Here is a 15512-nt window from a genome sequence, read left to right as displayed (position 1 = left end):
ACATGAGATTCTATCTCCAAAATAACAGCAAAAGTATGGGGCTGAAGGTGTGTCTCAAATGGTAGTATGCTTGCCATGAGCAAGCAAGCTGAGCTATTACAAGGCTCTTGAGTTCAGGCCCAGCTCCCACCCTCCAAAAAAAATGTTCTTTGACTCAGTATAAGAATGTCATTTTTCACACAGCTTTTTTTTTTTTTTTTTTTTGCCAGTCCTGGGGCTTGAACTCAGAACCTGAGCGCTGTCCCTGAGCCTTTTTGTGTTCAAGGCTAGCGCTCTACTAGTTGAGCCACAGCTCTACTTCTGGCTTTTTCTGAGTAGTTTATTGGAGATAAGTGTCTCACGGCCTTTTCTGCCTGGTCTTCTGACTGCGATCCTCAGATCTCAGAGGATTATAGCTAGGATTATAGCTGTGAGCCACTGGTGCCCAGCGCTCTCTCGCTCTCTCTCTCTCTCTCTCTCTCTCTCTCTCTCTCTCTCTCTCTCTCTCTCTCTCTCTCTGTGTGTGTGTGTGTGTGTGTGTGTTAAATTCTTTGTAGGAGAAGATTTCAGAGTAGAAATTTTGATGAGTGGGGTAGGAAAAATGATTCAGTTGGGATTCATAGTCAAGGATAAATGAAAAACAGCCACTTCTACGTACACAAGTCATGACAATATAGTTCAATAGAATGTAATTAAATAGTTTGTGGGCAGTGCTTACTGTTCAAGAAACATTTCATACTATATTATCCTCCCAGTAACCTAGTGAGGTCTGTATTTTACCACCATTTGCAAACTAGTAGGTAACAGTTGACTTGCCCAAAGTCAGTAACTGATAGGTATTAGAGAAGTGGGACTTTTCTGATTCTAAGGCCTGAAGATCCTTTTCTGAAGATTTTTTTCTATTTTGTTTTACTGAAAATTTTATGTAGCAAAATAGAGCAAGTTTTATATCAAAGGGAAGACCCAGGACCAACTTTAGTAATGCTAACAGCAGCCCTGAGATTGAGTCTAGAAAGCAGAATGGCTTTTGCTCATGTCATAGGATTGTGCCCCGAGGTTAGAACCCATCTCCTTGAATTCTAGCTTTGCAAAATGAGATCTTTTTAGAGTCTTTAGTACTCAAAGGTGGGGTTTTGAATGAAGCAGTAGCTACTACAGTACAGATTAAGTGTCTCTAATAGAAAAATCCTTAATCCAAGATACTCTGAAATTTGATATCTTTTAAATACCAATATGATACACAAGCCTTGGATTTCAGGATTAGGGATACCCAATGGGTAATCTGTGCTAGTCTTCCAAAATCTGAAAAGCTGGTATTTCACACAAGGTGTACCCAACTTGTTATTCTCTCAAACTCCATTGCTCCAATGGTTTTTTCCCCCCCTTTTAACCTATGTCTCTCTTAATCTAGGAGCCTCCAGAAGATGATGCAAACATCATTGAGAAGATCCTGGCATCCAAGACCGTCCAGGAGGTCAGTGGCTTCTGTTTGTGGCTTTTTGTCCCAACACAGCTTTGATCCTCTGGAAGAGGTATTTGGCTAGAGAAAATAAAATGGTCCCTCTTGTCCTGAGTGAGAGCATGGGGGAAATATTGTCCATAGTCAATACTTACTTTTACCCTCATGAGGATTTTAGGACATAAAGCTTTTAAATATCTCAAGTGGCTTGAATTGATCATTTTCCCATTGTGATCCTAGTTTTTCAGTAGTCATCATTGGGAGCAGGGTGCTGATGGCTCACACCTGTAATCCTACCTACTCAGGAGTCTATGATCTGAAGAAATTGGTTCGAAGCCAGCTTGGACAGACAAATCTGAGATTTTTATCTCCAGTTAACTAGCAAAAAGTTGGAAATAAGGTGTGGAACAAGTGGTAGAGCTCCAGCCTTGAATAAAAACGTCAGGCATGAGCACATGGCCCTAAGTTCGAGCTCCATTACTAGTTAGCACACATTTTTAGAAATCGTCAAGGGCCAAGAGGAGAAATCGGATAGAGTCGTAGTGGAAACATGGAAGTTTTCCTTATACATCTCAGGGCTATAGGAAAGCTCTAGGGAAAATTCCTTGAGCAACAGAATATGCTGGTGTGAGAGCATAGATTAATCTTTATTTCCAGTTATTTTTCTTTTTGAGGGGGGCAGGGCAGGTAATGTGTGTGCGTTGCCAGTCCTGGGGCTTGAACTAGGTAGGAACTGTCCCTGAGCTCTTTTGCTCATGGTTGGAGCTCTACCACTTGAGCCACAACTCCACTTAATGCCTTTTGATTGGCTAATGGGAGAAAAGAATTTCATGGATTTTTCCTGCCCACGCTGGCTTTGAATCACATTCCTCAGATCTTAGACCTCCTGTGTAGCTAGGGTTACATGTGTGAGCCACCTGCACCTGGCAGTTAACAGGATTTTGTGAAAGACAACCTCACATTGTTTCAGGGTAGAAGGTATTGGAGGAAGCCAGCAAACCACGAATGAAGTTACTTCTACACCAGGCTGTGGTCCTGACATTTCTTAGAACCCTGGGCCAGGTTGGGTTTATCAGCTGAGTACTATACTTCCTTGGGCCTTGAAAGGATTCCAGTATGAGGTCTAACCAACCCACACACTGGCTGTACATTCAGCCTATGAAAAACTTGATCAATAGCTTGTTAGGAAAAGACCTGGAAAAATGAAGACATCTTCAAGAAATCTTGAATAAAGTGAGGCAAAAGTGTTAATTGTTTTCTTTTAGCATCTAAGTGTGATCTGCCTTGGATCTGGAATGGTAACTTGTTGCTTTGGTTACAGGTTCACCCTGGAGAGCCTCCATTCGACCTAGAGCTATTCTACGTTAAGTATAGAAATTTGTACGTCTATTTAATATATGTACTGGGGATTTTACATGAATGAAACCTTAACACTTCATTGTCTTCTATACATTCAGAAACTGGCATCTGTGGGTCAAGCCATAGAGGCCTCAAGTTCAGCTTAGACAGTAATGATCAATTTGAGCTGCACATAGAATTACCTGGAGGGCTTTTTAAAACTACTGAAGTCCTTCCTTCATTCAAGACCAGTTGACTCAGAGCCAGAGTGGGCCCCAAGGATTTATGTGTTTAAAACCTCTCTAGGGTAAAAAGCCACTGTTCCCTCTTGTGCTCTTCACAATGTATATTTGGTACCCTGCCCGTATCTGCCCCTCCTGCTGTGGAGAGCTAGTTTCTGTGGAAGCAGCAGGATGAGTTGCTTGCCGATTTTTGTGGTTTTGCATTTTGCATGGTTTCTTGTTGCCCTTAAGGGCAAGGACCTTCTAAGCACAGTCTCCAGCAGTTTTACAACAGACCACCAGCTACTTCCATGTAAGCAGGTCCCCCTACTTATTGAAACCCTAAAGCTCAGTCATTGGCTAGTCGTGTGCCTGTCTCACAATTTGTATGTCTTTGGATAGTTCCTACTTACATTGTAAATGGGCCACAATGGAAGAGCTGGAAAAGGATCCTCGCATCGCACAGAAGATCAAGCGCTTTAGGAATAAGCAAGCCCAGATGAAGCACATTTTTACAGAGGTGAAGCAATATATACTTATTTGATGGCTACTTTTCTTACAGCATTAAGTACTGGGTTAAAGTTTCTAAAGCCAAAGTGAAGTCCTATACAGGTCTGTTGCTCAGATCACATCCATAGATTTTGTGCTGCTCTGCGGCCAATGTAGTCCAGATTTAAAGCAAAGAAAATCATTTGTCTACCATGGTAGACATCTTCCCCTTCTTCAATACCTGAGAAGCTAGGATTACAGGTGTGTGCCACTACACTTTTGAAGAAAATAAAATAACCTTTGAAGAACAGATGCAAGAAAAATTAGTCTTAAATTGGGTGCCCGTCATAGCTCATGTCTGTAATTCTCATTCAGGAAGCTGACATTTGGGGATCATGGCCAGCCCAGGCAGAAAGTCTGTGAGCCTCCAAAAATTCAGAAGTGGAGCTGTGGCTCAAGTGGTAGAGCACCAGCCTTGAGCACAAAAGCTCTGAGATAGTACCCCAGCTCTGAGTTCAAGTACCAGAGCTGGCGCCAAAAAAAGAAAAAGAAAAAAAAAATCTTAAAATGTAGTTACTAATTCTCGAGTGCATCCAGATGTCATCAAATTATAGGAAATTGTTCATATGCTTATCAATTTAATATTTGCATTGTTGCCTCTTTTCGTGATTAAAAATTATTATGGAATAATGTCAGTAAATCCTCCTGTCTAGTGTGTTTTACTCCAGGAGTTTGTACTGTGGTGGGAAGAAAAGGACTTTAAGAAGATTGGCATATATTATAAATTTAACAGTGAATAATAATGGAGATAGTTTCTGTAACACTGTCTTTGATCTTGACCTAGTTGACATTTTTGTTAGTAACTTGGGAAGAAACAGTGTTTTTATGACAGAAGCTATAACTGGGCTTGGGTTGATCATCTTCATGAAGGAGACCCAGCTGACTTAAAATTCTGACTCCTTCTGAAAATGAAGGCTTTCCAGACTGTCTGGTGCTCCAAGAGAAACTGGCAAAGTCCAGGTTTGCCTGGACAGGTTGAGATGAGTAAAGTAGGAAAATGAAATTCCAACATAGGAATTTATATTTAGGAATCTCGACAATTCTGAAGCAAAGAAAATGATTAGATAACAGCTCTAGGGAGGAAAATTGCTGACAGTATCATTATCTATTGAGCTTATTGCATGCCAAGGCATACCAATCCTAGGCTATCTTGCAAAAAAATAGAGTCCTGCTAGGCCTGCTTTTTTTTGCGGGGGGGGGGGGGGTCCTCATTTGGGTACTCCATGGAGGGACTCACTCCGCAAAGGTAAAAATGGACTACATGTTGGTTAGCACCTGGACACTGGGTCTGGTTGCTGGGGCCTCCTCAAAGTGTGTGTGCACACACAGCATAAACTTCTGTAAACCCAGACTCCTGTGTATAAGAAGTGAAACTCCTTATCATAGCAGCCTGCAGAATACCTACAATTGAATACCTACAATACAACAATACCTGTTGTTTTTGTCAGCATTACTGAGATACCATTGGGGGGGGGAATATTTAAGAGGTACAACTTGATGTTTTGATGACTATATATGGTGTGAGATAACTGCCATATTCAAGCTACTTAGTATATCCATCACCCCGCATAATGCCATTTCTTTCCCTTTTCCCTTTTTCCTACTTAAGATCTACCCTCTTGGGAGATTTCAAGCATACACTGTAGTGTATTTTGGGGAGGGGTGGGGGGGTCTGGTCATGGGGCCTGAACTCTGGGCCTGGTTGCTGTCCCTCAGCTCTTCAGCTCAAGACTAGCACACTCCCATTTGAGCCACAGCGCCACTTCCGGCTTTTTTCTTTTTGCTTATGTGGTGCTGAGGAATCGAACCCAGGGCCTCAGGCATGCAAGGCAAGCACTCTACCACTGAGCCACCTTCCCAGCCCCTATAATGTATTTTGACGGTCATCACCATGCTATACATTGGATCTCCAGAACATTCTTCTGAAATTTTGTAACTTTGACTAGCATTTCCCTATCTGCCTTCCCCTAGAAGCCACTGTTGTACTTAACACTCTGCTTCGATGAGCTTGGTTGTTTCACATTCCACACATGAGGGAAATTACTCAGTATTTGTTTTTCTGTGCCTGGCTTATTTCACTTAGCATGATGCCTTCCATATTCGTCTATACTTACCATGTTGTTGGAAAATAGTATTTACTTTTTTAAGTCTGAATAGTATTCCTCTGTGTGTATATACATATCTATGTACATACTATCACACTGAAAATGCCTCCATATCTTAGACATTGTGGAAAGTAAATGACACAGTGTTTATGAGAAGTGCTTAGCATGGTACCTGCTTCATATTCACTGCCAGTATTCCATAGATATTAGCTCTCTTTATCATCTGGGGTCTAGAATCATGACAATGAAGAGTAATTGTAAAAACTGGTGTGTGTGTTTTTAGGCAAGGACTCTAACCACTGAGCAACACCCTCAGCCCCACTTGTTTTTGTTCTGTTCTCATTTTTAGTCCAGATAGGAGGTTTTGAAAAGCCAACACAGAAAAAAAATCAGATTACTTATCACTGCTAAAAGAAGCAGTTCATTCTGAGTGACAGTTACAGGAAGGAACTTAGGCTCTAATGATAGTGGAAATATGGTCCCCTGCACTCAGTGCCAACTCTCAGATAATGGCAGCAGGGCTGTGGACAAAAGGAAATAAATGTTTATTTTGCCAGGCAAAATGAGGCCTTGTACATTCTAGTATCTCAAGAAAAATAGTGCAGTCCTACTGGCAAGGGAGAGGGATCAGAACCCAGGAAAATGGGTTTACACATGTAGTCTTGTTGGCAGTAATTTAATTCATGTTGATAAAAAAAAAACTTGTGAGATTATTACCACCTGGGAATTAAATCTGAAGGTAAGTTTATTTTTTAAAAAAATGCCGCATAAAGAGTTCCTGCACTGATTAAAAATGCCGCATGAAGAGTTCCTGCACTGATTAGGCAACGAGATTGACTAGACCCTGAAAGCACCTTGCTGGGTCCAGGAAGAGCCTTTTAGGTAGGAAAGACTGGCCAGTCAGCCATTTGCCTCACACCACTCTTGTAGACATGGTCAGTACTTAACCTGTCTAATTTCCTATTCCAGAAATGAATTTTGACACCTCTTCATGCCATCAGATCATTTTGAGATATAAATGCACTTACCGTAACTGGGGAGCACACATAAAATATTCCTAAGTGTTGCTTATTGTCGATTTGTAAATAAACTTTTTTGGGAGCATCATATATATATAATAATAAGTAAGATCTTAAGTGAACATCTCTGAATTTTTTTACAAAATAATCATACTTGTTAACTGTCACCTAAATCAGTAGAATAAACAAATAACCAAGAAACTCCATTTATATCTCTTCCAGTGTTAGCTATTGTTAATAAGAAAGGAAAAAAAATCTAGTTCCAAGTTGCCAAGGGAACTCTATGGTGATTTTTGCTCATTGCTGTAATGACCTGCAGCAGGAAAGGCCTTGCTTAGCCATGATGCAGCCTCAAATAGTTCGATCTTTTAGTGTTGTGGTTTCAAGCAAACCCTTTCTGTCTGCATTTTCTGATAGGATTCAAAGTAAAACCTGAGCCCGACACTGATGGCTCATGCCTATAATCCTAGCTACTCCGGAGGCTGAGATCTGAGGATTGCAGTTCAAAGCTCAGCTGAGCAGGAAAGTCCATGAGACTCTTAGCTCTAGTTAACCACTAAAAAGTGGAAGTGGAGCTGTGTGGTAGGCACTAGCCTTCTGCAAAAAAAACCCAGGGACAGTGCCCCAGACTAACACATACTCAATTTTTTAATTTTTAAAAAAAGTAAAAGCCTGTGTTTTAGAATTGAAGGAAGGAAATTACTCTGGTTAACTTTTTCGTCTGTTTGCATTAGCCTGATGAAGACTTGTTCAATCCAGATTATGTGGAAGTGGATCGTATCCTGGAGGTGGCACACACCAAGGATGCAGAAACAGGGGAGGTAGGTGTGTTGCTATTTGCCTGTCCTACAGCATTATCCCTTCTTCCCACATAACTTGTTTTAATACGTAGCCTTTGATTTAATAGTATTTGTATATTGGCACATAGGGTGGTTTCTCAAAGGTTGACCTAATGTGACTGACACTTGTTTCTCTCACTTCCCACCAGGAAGTGACACATTACCTGGTGAAGTGGTGTTCCCTGCCATATGAAGAGAGTACATGGGAGTTAGAGGAAGATGTGGATCCTGCAAAAGTTAAAGAATTCGAATCTCTTCAAGTTCTTCCTGAAATTAAGCATGTGGTAATATATTTACTTGCTCATAAGTTTGGCAGTTACGATGCCATTGTCCAGGTTTCTCTGTCACTGCCCCATGAGCCTGAAGTTCAAAGTCTTTTCCTCCCCAAGTCAGTTTTTGCCTGTGTCCTAGTCAGTTTTAGGTCTGAGCTCTAGTTTGGTGTGTGTATGGCATTTAAAAACCTTAGAAACTAGACGCTGGTGACTCACACCTATAATCCCGCTACTCAGGAGGCTGAGATCTGAGGATTGTGGTTCAAAGCCAGCCTGGGCAGGAAAGTCCATGAGCCTCTTATCTCCAGTTAAACACCAGAAAACCAGAAGTGGTGCTGTGGCTCAAAGTGGTAGAGCTGAAGAGCTGAGGGACAGTGCCCAGGCTCAGAGTACAAGTCCCACAACTGACTAAAAACAAAAAAGCTTACATGCCTATAATTCACGCTACTCAGGAGGCTGACATACAAGGGTCACAGTTTGGCAGAACAATCTGTGAGATTCCATCTCCATCTCCAAAATAACCACAAAAAGCAGGACCAGAGGCATAGTAGCACTCCAGCCAACTTCAAACCCCATTAACCTTCACCACCACCCCCCCCCAAAATAATAAAAGCTAGAATTTTACTGTTTTCATTTGTAACCATAAACATAGTTGTTTTTTGGTTTTGCTTTTGTTTTCAGATCCTAACTTACTAGCTTAGGCATAGAGATGGGATGCCTGCTTTTTGCCACGGGCCATATGACATGTGATGTTAGTTAGCATTGATGGTTATGTTGCTATGAAAAAAGGTAGCTTTACTGAGTTTTGAGTCCTGCCTGCAGGTCTTGGCAGGACCAGATCAGATGATTTCAGGACCTTATTTGGTAGTAGGCTAGGCGTTCTCCACCTCTGGCTTAGGGTTTGTCTATAAGGAAGATGACCATGTCTCTCCAAATTAAAAAAAAAAAAAATCTTAAGTAAAACCTTTGGATAGGAAAGCTCAATACTTAAACATTTAAGTTTTCCCCCAAATAAGAAGTTCATTATGGGGCTGGGAAGGTGGCTTAGTGGTAGAGTGCTTGCCTCGCATGCATGAGGCCCTGGGTTCAATTCCTCAGCACCACATAAGCAGAAAAAGCCAGAGGTGACTCAAGTGGTAGAGCACTAGCCTTGAGCTGAAGAGCTGAGGGACAGCACTCAGGCCCAGAGTTCAGGCCCCATGACCAAAAAAAAAAAAAAAAAATTCATTGTAATTCTAACTGAAATTCTAGTGGGATTTTAAAAGAATTTGACAAATTAATCCTAAAGTTACAGATTAGTAAATAAGATAGATTATAATAATTATTTCAGAAACTTAATCTCTCACTAGATATTTGGCTACAGTAATTAAAGTAGTTCAATTGCTGTAATAGGAAAACAAGCCAATGGAAAAGATGGAAGAATCCAGATATATACCTTATAGATCACTTGGAATTTAACATGTAAGAATGTGGCTTCTCATTTTGGTATAGAGAAAATTAATTACTTTCAGAAGTGATGTTTCCTATGAAAATATAAAGTGGTAAGACTGCCTCTATTTTAAAGAGAATTTCAAGAGTTTACTGTTTTGATGATTATGCATATTTTTCCTGCCTTTTGTGCTGCTTTTAGAAGTCAGTGAAAACAATCTTTGGCCCAGTGTACTTTCCTGAGCTGATACTATAGGCCCAAGGAAATAAAAGAAATTCTGTTTGTAGAAATAAAAATCAACCTGACTAATATTAGCTTATCAGCAAATTAAAATGTAATTTTAAATATAAGAAACTCAGAAATCTTGGTAAAGTAATAAAAGACTTATCAAGATTTTAGACAGGTCGGTTTCTCACTTACAGATCTTAAACTGTTCTTAATCTAGAGAAATGGTAGAAAATGACAATCCATTACTCAGAATATAATTATTGCAATTTGAAACCAGTCTCAGTATCGTGTGAGATTTTGCCTCATTGTGCATAATTATCTGTGTCAAGTTTCTAACATTCCAGTCTCTGAACTGTGTTCTTGTTTTCTTCCTAGGAGCGGCCTGCTTCAGACTCCTGGCAGAAGCTCGAGAAGTCTCGGGAATATAAGAACAGTAACCAGCTCCGGGAATACCAACTGGAGGGAATGAACTGGCTTCTTTTTAATTGGTATAACAGGTGAGGAGCCAGAAGCAGCTGAAATGTTTACAGTTGGAAGCATATTGTTCCCTTAAGCCTAGAAAACTTAAAGTAGCCTTAACAGAGGGAAGAGAGTAGCACAGCACCCAATTTAGGGTCATGCCAAGACTACCTTTATGTCAGATGGTTTTCCAACTCAAAGGAGAAGTTATCACCGACTACATGCCTAGGGTAGGGATGGGGCCTGGGGTAAGAATCTAATCAAAAGGTTATGATCAACTTAGATGCAACAAAAAACAAAAGATCCTGGAAGTTTGTCCAAGTCCTTACCGTCTCCATGCCCACAAATCTACAGAAAAGGTTCTATGAGAAGATGCTTCTACCAGGCACTAGTGGCTTATACCTATAACCCTAGCTACCCAGGACAGCTGAGATCTGAGGATCATGATTCAAAGCTAATCACCAAATAAAACTAGAGTTGTAGCTCAAATGGTAGAACACTAGCCTTGAGCTGAAAAAGTTCAGGGATAGCACTGATTCAAGCCCAGGCCCAAAGAAACAAAGAGAGTGAGGGAGATGGGTAGAGAGGGAAGGAAGAAGGAAGGAAGGAGAAACAAAATGCTTCTGGATTCTAGACTATACTCTGCTAACATTTGTAAGTCATATATGTAGTATATTTAAACTATAAAACTCTTTTAATTTCTTTGGTTCCTGGCTCCTATCACACTATAACTGAACTTATATAATTGATTCACATTCAGATTTTCTTAACATTTGAGATTATAACTTGTAGTGATTTTTTTTTTTTCTAATACAATAGCATGTTGTAATGAAAAACCCACCTAGATGAGACTTTGGAGAGCCACTTACTCATGGTGTGACCAAGAGTGTGGCTCACCCAAGTAATTCAGGTCTTGGGTTGCCCATCTGAACTGTGAAGGAAGAGGTCAGAGGGTGGTTACATGCCTTGCAAGGCCACAGCTCTGGTGTCTAGTCTGTGATGCTGGGTCTCCGCTACAGGGACTTTATTGTATGCGCTAAAAATTGTCCTGTGATAACACGCAAACAATAGACATTTTATTTTTACCTTGGTTTCTAGGAAGTGTCTCAGTTATAAACACTTAGTTTGTCTTACTTTTGAGGTATTTTTTTCTCCTTGTCTTATAATTGTTAGTTTATATTTTAATCAGCTTATTTCATCACTTTTCTCTAAGTTGGCCAGTTATATTATGGTAAAGCCTTCATTGGGATAACCTTATCCATTAGAACATTTTAGCTGTCACTAATCTTAGAAGTTTCTAATGAATTACGGGCATTTCTTACCCTCTGCAGAAAAAACTGTATTTTGGCTGATGAGATGGGCCTAGGGAAAACCATCCAGTCCATCACGTTCCTTTCAGAAATATTCCTCAGGGGAATCCATGGCCCTTTCCTCATCATTGCCCCTCTCTCAACCATCACTAACTGGGAGCGGGAATTCCGGACATGGACTGAGATGAATGCCATTGTGTACCACGGCAGTCAGATCAGCAGGCAGATGATCCAGCAGTATGAAATGGTGTACAGAGATGCACAGGTGAGCTGCACGTGAATCTCAAAGACCCCTGGGCTTCTTGGGCTCAGAACAGCCTTTTCTGACACTTCAAGAGTTTTCAAGCTCTGTCCCCTGGGTTACTGTTGGCTTAACTTGTAGAGTCCTGTGATTTCTTACTGTTCCTTTGTGATTGGTTTTAATTTAATATAAAACACAGGATGGAAGGACATGCTTGCTTCGTTTGCTGAGATACACCAGAGGTTTTTTTTAGGACACTGAAAACTTGGCTTAGTGGTTGGTTTATGAAGTTATCTTTATATGCAAATTTTATTTAAATTATGTGCTCAGTAAAAGAAGTGAGAAGAATTAATGTATAGCAGTTAGATTCCCAGCCAGGGTATTTGGAGAGGAACTGAACACATTGGACAGAGAAAGGTAAAAACAGGATTCATATTAAAAACACAATAGAACTTTTTTTAAAGATTTTGTTATATATAATCACATACTGAGTACAGTATTACTTGTCCTAGGTACTAAATTTTTATAATTGAAAAAAAAAATGACCCCAAGCAGAGGAAAGACAATGTGCTCTCCCCCAAGGCTCCATACACAGTAGAGACACTTGAAAGAACTTTCAGGTGTACTCTAATCCAGTTCTACTTCTGAAATGTGACAGCTCAAAAGCAAAGGTCCTATCTAGTAAATACTTGTCCCAGGTTCATCAAGATGACTATGTCCAGTCTGTATTAGAACCTGAGTTGTAAGGTAAAATTCAGTCAACTGAAAAGTAGCAGAGGATTTCCTTGGATAGTCTGGCCATAGGCATCTGGCTAGACAGTCATCTGGCTGGGGATGATGGGAGAATCTCCTCCATCTGCCTCCTGACCATTGCAGTTAATAAATGAGAAGCTCATCTTTCTCACCTCTGGGGGGACACTTGTTCTCGTACTTGTTTCATCAACAGTGGGAGGCCTCTTGTCTGATTAGCTGGCTTCTCCTTCCCATTCCCTGCCTTTCTCACATGTAGAAAAGCAGTGCACGTTGGGATCTCACCTAGGCCTTAGCAGTAAATTCTTCTGCCCTTTCTAATCCAGCAGAATTCAGTAGCCATGGTGTAAAGCTCTGCCTCCGGTTATGTCATCCTCAGGGAAATCCCCTTTCAGGAGTCTTCAAGTTCCATGTCGTCATTACAACGTTTGAGATGATCCTGGCAGATTGCCCAGAACTGAAGAAGATTCACTGGAGCTGTGTGATAATTGATGAGGCTCACAGGTTGAAGAATAGGAACTGCAAACTTCTAGAGGGACTGAAGCTCATGGCGCTGGTGAGAATGGGTCAGCTTTTTATATAAATAGGTTCCTTCTGTTCCCAATGCAGAGAACATTCTGTAGCCATTCAAATGTCAAGAACTTACTTGCCCATAGTCCTTTTCACCAGAGATTGACTCCAAGCAGGACTCGGGAAACTCTGAAAACCAAGACATTTTGACCTGGAAATGTAAGGTGTTGCTGTTTGGTTTGATTTCTGTTTATTGCCTTTTAACACTGTTACCTTAGGACAGTACCCAGAATGTGGTGCGTTGCTACTTACAGATTCTGAGTGAATGAACTTTAGTGATCGTGAAATTGCTGCTGAACTCAATATGAAAGGAAAGTTGATCTGTTAATGAGTATACTCCTGTGAAGTGCTGGCACCTTGGCTTTTCGTTAAAGCAGGATAGAATTGCCTCCGATTGAGCAGAGTCTCCGACTTAATTTGCCCCAGTAAAATGTATTCTTATGTGCCTCAAACACTTTTCATCATATCCTTGTCATCTATGCAGGAACATAAAGTGCTGCTCACTGGAACACCCTTGCAGAACTCAGTGGAAGAACTCTTTAGTTTGCTGAATTTTCTGGAGCCATCACAGTTTCCTTCAGAGACTGCTTTCTTGGAGGAGTTTGGAGATCTGAAAACAGAAGAACAGGTAATAAGGGGCTGAAGGATCAAGGAGACATGATGGTTACCTTTATGCCAGGGAAAAAGAAGTCATGGAGAATTGAGCAAGTTTCCACATCTGGTAAAATGATTAGTGTGTCTTTTATGTTGTGGTTTTCTTTATGTTGGACAGGGCCCACCCAATTATTAGTTGCTGCAGAGCATAGATGAGTTAGCATCCACTGTATCTTAGGTTAACATTAGGCCTGCTTCACTGAGCTCCCTTGTACGTTTGAGACCTCAGGAACATGGTACTTCCTTCTTCTTCCCTCATCCCTCATTCTTTCTCATAATCTGCAACAAATTCTCTGTCTTAACTGTTACACAGTGCACTGGGAATGAGAAAAAGAAGGCACTTGTGTGCCTAAAGTAGTTGACTATAGTTGACTAAGTCCAGTTATGTCCAGATTAACTGTATTTCCTCAGTTTTTGAAGGTCATAGTCAAGTCTGTCAGATTTAAAGATAATTCAAAACAACCAATATTTATAAATATCTACTGTTGATAAAGTCTCCATGAGAATTACAGAAATAAGTCAGACGGGTTTAAATGTCTTAAGAGGAAGAAATAACAAGGGAGGAGCAAAAGTCAGGTGTGGTGGTTCATGTCTGTGATCCTAGCTACACAGGAGACAATAGTAGGAAGATTGTAAAAATATAAGAATCTATCTGAAAGGACTAGGGGCATAGCTGAAGTGTAGAATGCCTTTCTAGCAAGAAAGAGCCTAGTAAGAATGACCACATGCATTTTTAGGATAGATAAGTTTTCAACAGGTAGAGAGAGAAGAGAGGTGGTAACTACTTTGCATAAGAAAAGTCCCAGCATAACCAGAGCCAGGAAGTGTGGTATCATCTGGTGGAGCTGAAAATAGGAGGATGAATTGGGAGGTATCAGAAGCCCTGAGTGGTTTGCAGTTATATATATTGTTGGGAAAGTCTTGGATGGCATATTGAAGAATCTATAGCTAATGCAGAAATCAAGCATGGTTGTACTATTGGAATGACATCGTTGGATCTGCTAAAATTGATGTAGTCGAAGTGTGGAAGTGAATTTGGAAATTTACTAACAATGTCAAGAATATGGATCTATTCTGTTTCTTTCTACTCGGGATACAAGTCACACTTGGAAATTAGCAAATAATCAAACATAATTCCCTCTGCATTTGTAGTGTCTGTTGGTCCTTCAAAAGCCAGCTCCTGTCCTCTCCATTTTGGACCATTAGAAATAACGTCCTCTTCTCCCATCGCACTGAATTTGTGGTATGCATTTTTTCTTCTTCTAGACAACGATCTCCTTGAGGACAAGGCCACATCTTCTCCAAAGTTGTGTTTGTTGTATTGACCAGCACAGTGTCTGGCATATAGTATACTCTAAATGATTCAAGGTAGGAACCAAGTAAAGGGCAAAAGCTGAACCCAGCATGTGGCAGGTTGACATTTGTCCCTATCTTTAACATTAGCTAGTTGTGTCTTTTTCTTGGGCTCTTACATAGTGACTCCTCGCCTGTTTGGGGAATTTGATTCCTGAATGCCCTTGGTTGGTAAAATCAAAGTCTTTAAAATATTTAAATTTAAAATTGGTTTAGTCAGAATAAAACCATTAAAATAGCATCAAATGTCTATTTTATTTACTTAAAAGTTATGTTTTATTTGACAAAAATGATATATTTTATAATGTGGTAGATTGGCTCAATTGAGCTAATTAACATGCATTACTTCACCTACTTATTCTTTGTATTGAGAACACTCCAAGTCCACTCTCAGAGCCACCAAGAGTACATTATTAATGCTAGTCACTATGTCATACAACAGATCTCTTGAACTTATTCTTTCTATCTGGTTTGCATTTATTATTCAGTCAACATCACTCAAACTCCACACCTTAAACCAGTCTCTGACAACCACCATTTTACTCTTGCTTCTGTATTTTAAAACACATTAAATAAAAGCCGTGGAAAACATCTATTTCTAAAGAAAGTATATACATTGTCTAAAACCTGTTCTAGTGAGTCTCCTAAGCTACTCTGATGTCATGTTATATTTCTTCAGGAAGCATTGCCACAGAAGATTTTGCCCCTTTTAAAATTTTAATAGCCCTTTCTTACTT

The 15512-nt window shown here is 40.2% G+C and overlaps 1 protein-coding gene across 4 annotated transcripts in view; it reads left to right on the top strand.

The window, feature by feature from the left end:
• The window catches only part of Chd6 (chromodomain helicase DNA binding protein 6), a 147986-nt gene that overhangs the window by 72460 nt on the left and 60014 nt on the right, over window positions 1–15512 (top strand). For all 4 annotated transcript variants that reach the window (XM_069989769.1, XM_069989770.1, XM_069989767.1 and 1 more), the window contains exons 6-14: window positions 1391–1453; window positions 2760–2818; window positions 3400–3517; window positions 7405–7491; window positions 7659–7793; window positions 9814–9935; window positions 11229–11472; window positions 12578–12754; window positions 13253–13396. In XM_069989769.1, coding sequence (XP_069845870.1) covers window positions 1391–1453; window positions 2760–2818; window positions 3400–3517; window positions 7405–7491; window positions 7659–7793; window positions 9814–9935; window positions 11229–11472; window positions 12578–12754; window positions 13253–13396 — 1149 coding nt within the window. The remainder of the gene's footprint in view (window positions 1–1390; window positions 1454–2759; window positions 2819–3399; window positions 3518–7404; window positions 7492–7658; window positions 7794–9813; window positions 9936–11228; window positions 11473–12577; window positions 12755–13252; window positions 13397–15512) is intronic.

This window comes from Dipodomys merriami, unplaced genomic scaffold, assembly GCF_024711535.1.
Source record: "Dipodomys merriami isolate MVZ:Mamm:240054 unplaced genomic scaffold, mDipMer1.0.p SCAF_39, whole genome shotgun sequence".
NCBI classification, from domain to species: Eukaryota; Metazoa; Chordata; class Mammalia; order Rodentia; family Heteromyidae; genus Dipodomys; species Dipodomys merriami.
The sequence above is the reverse complement of the archived record's forward strand: the minus strand, read 5'-3'. Positions and strand labels throughout refer to the sequence as shown.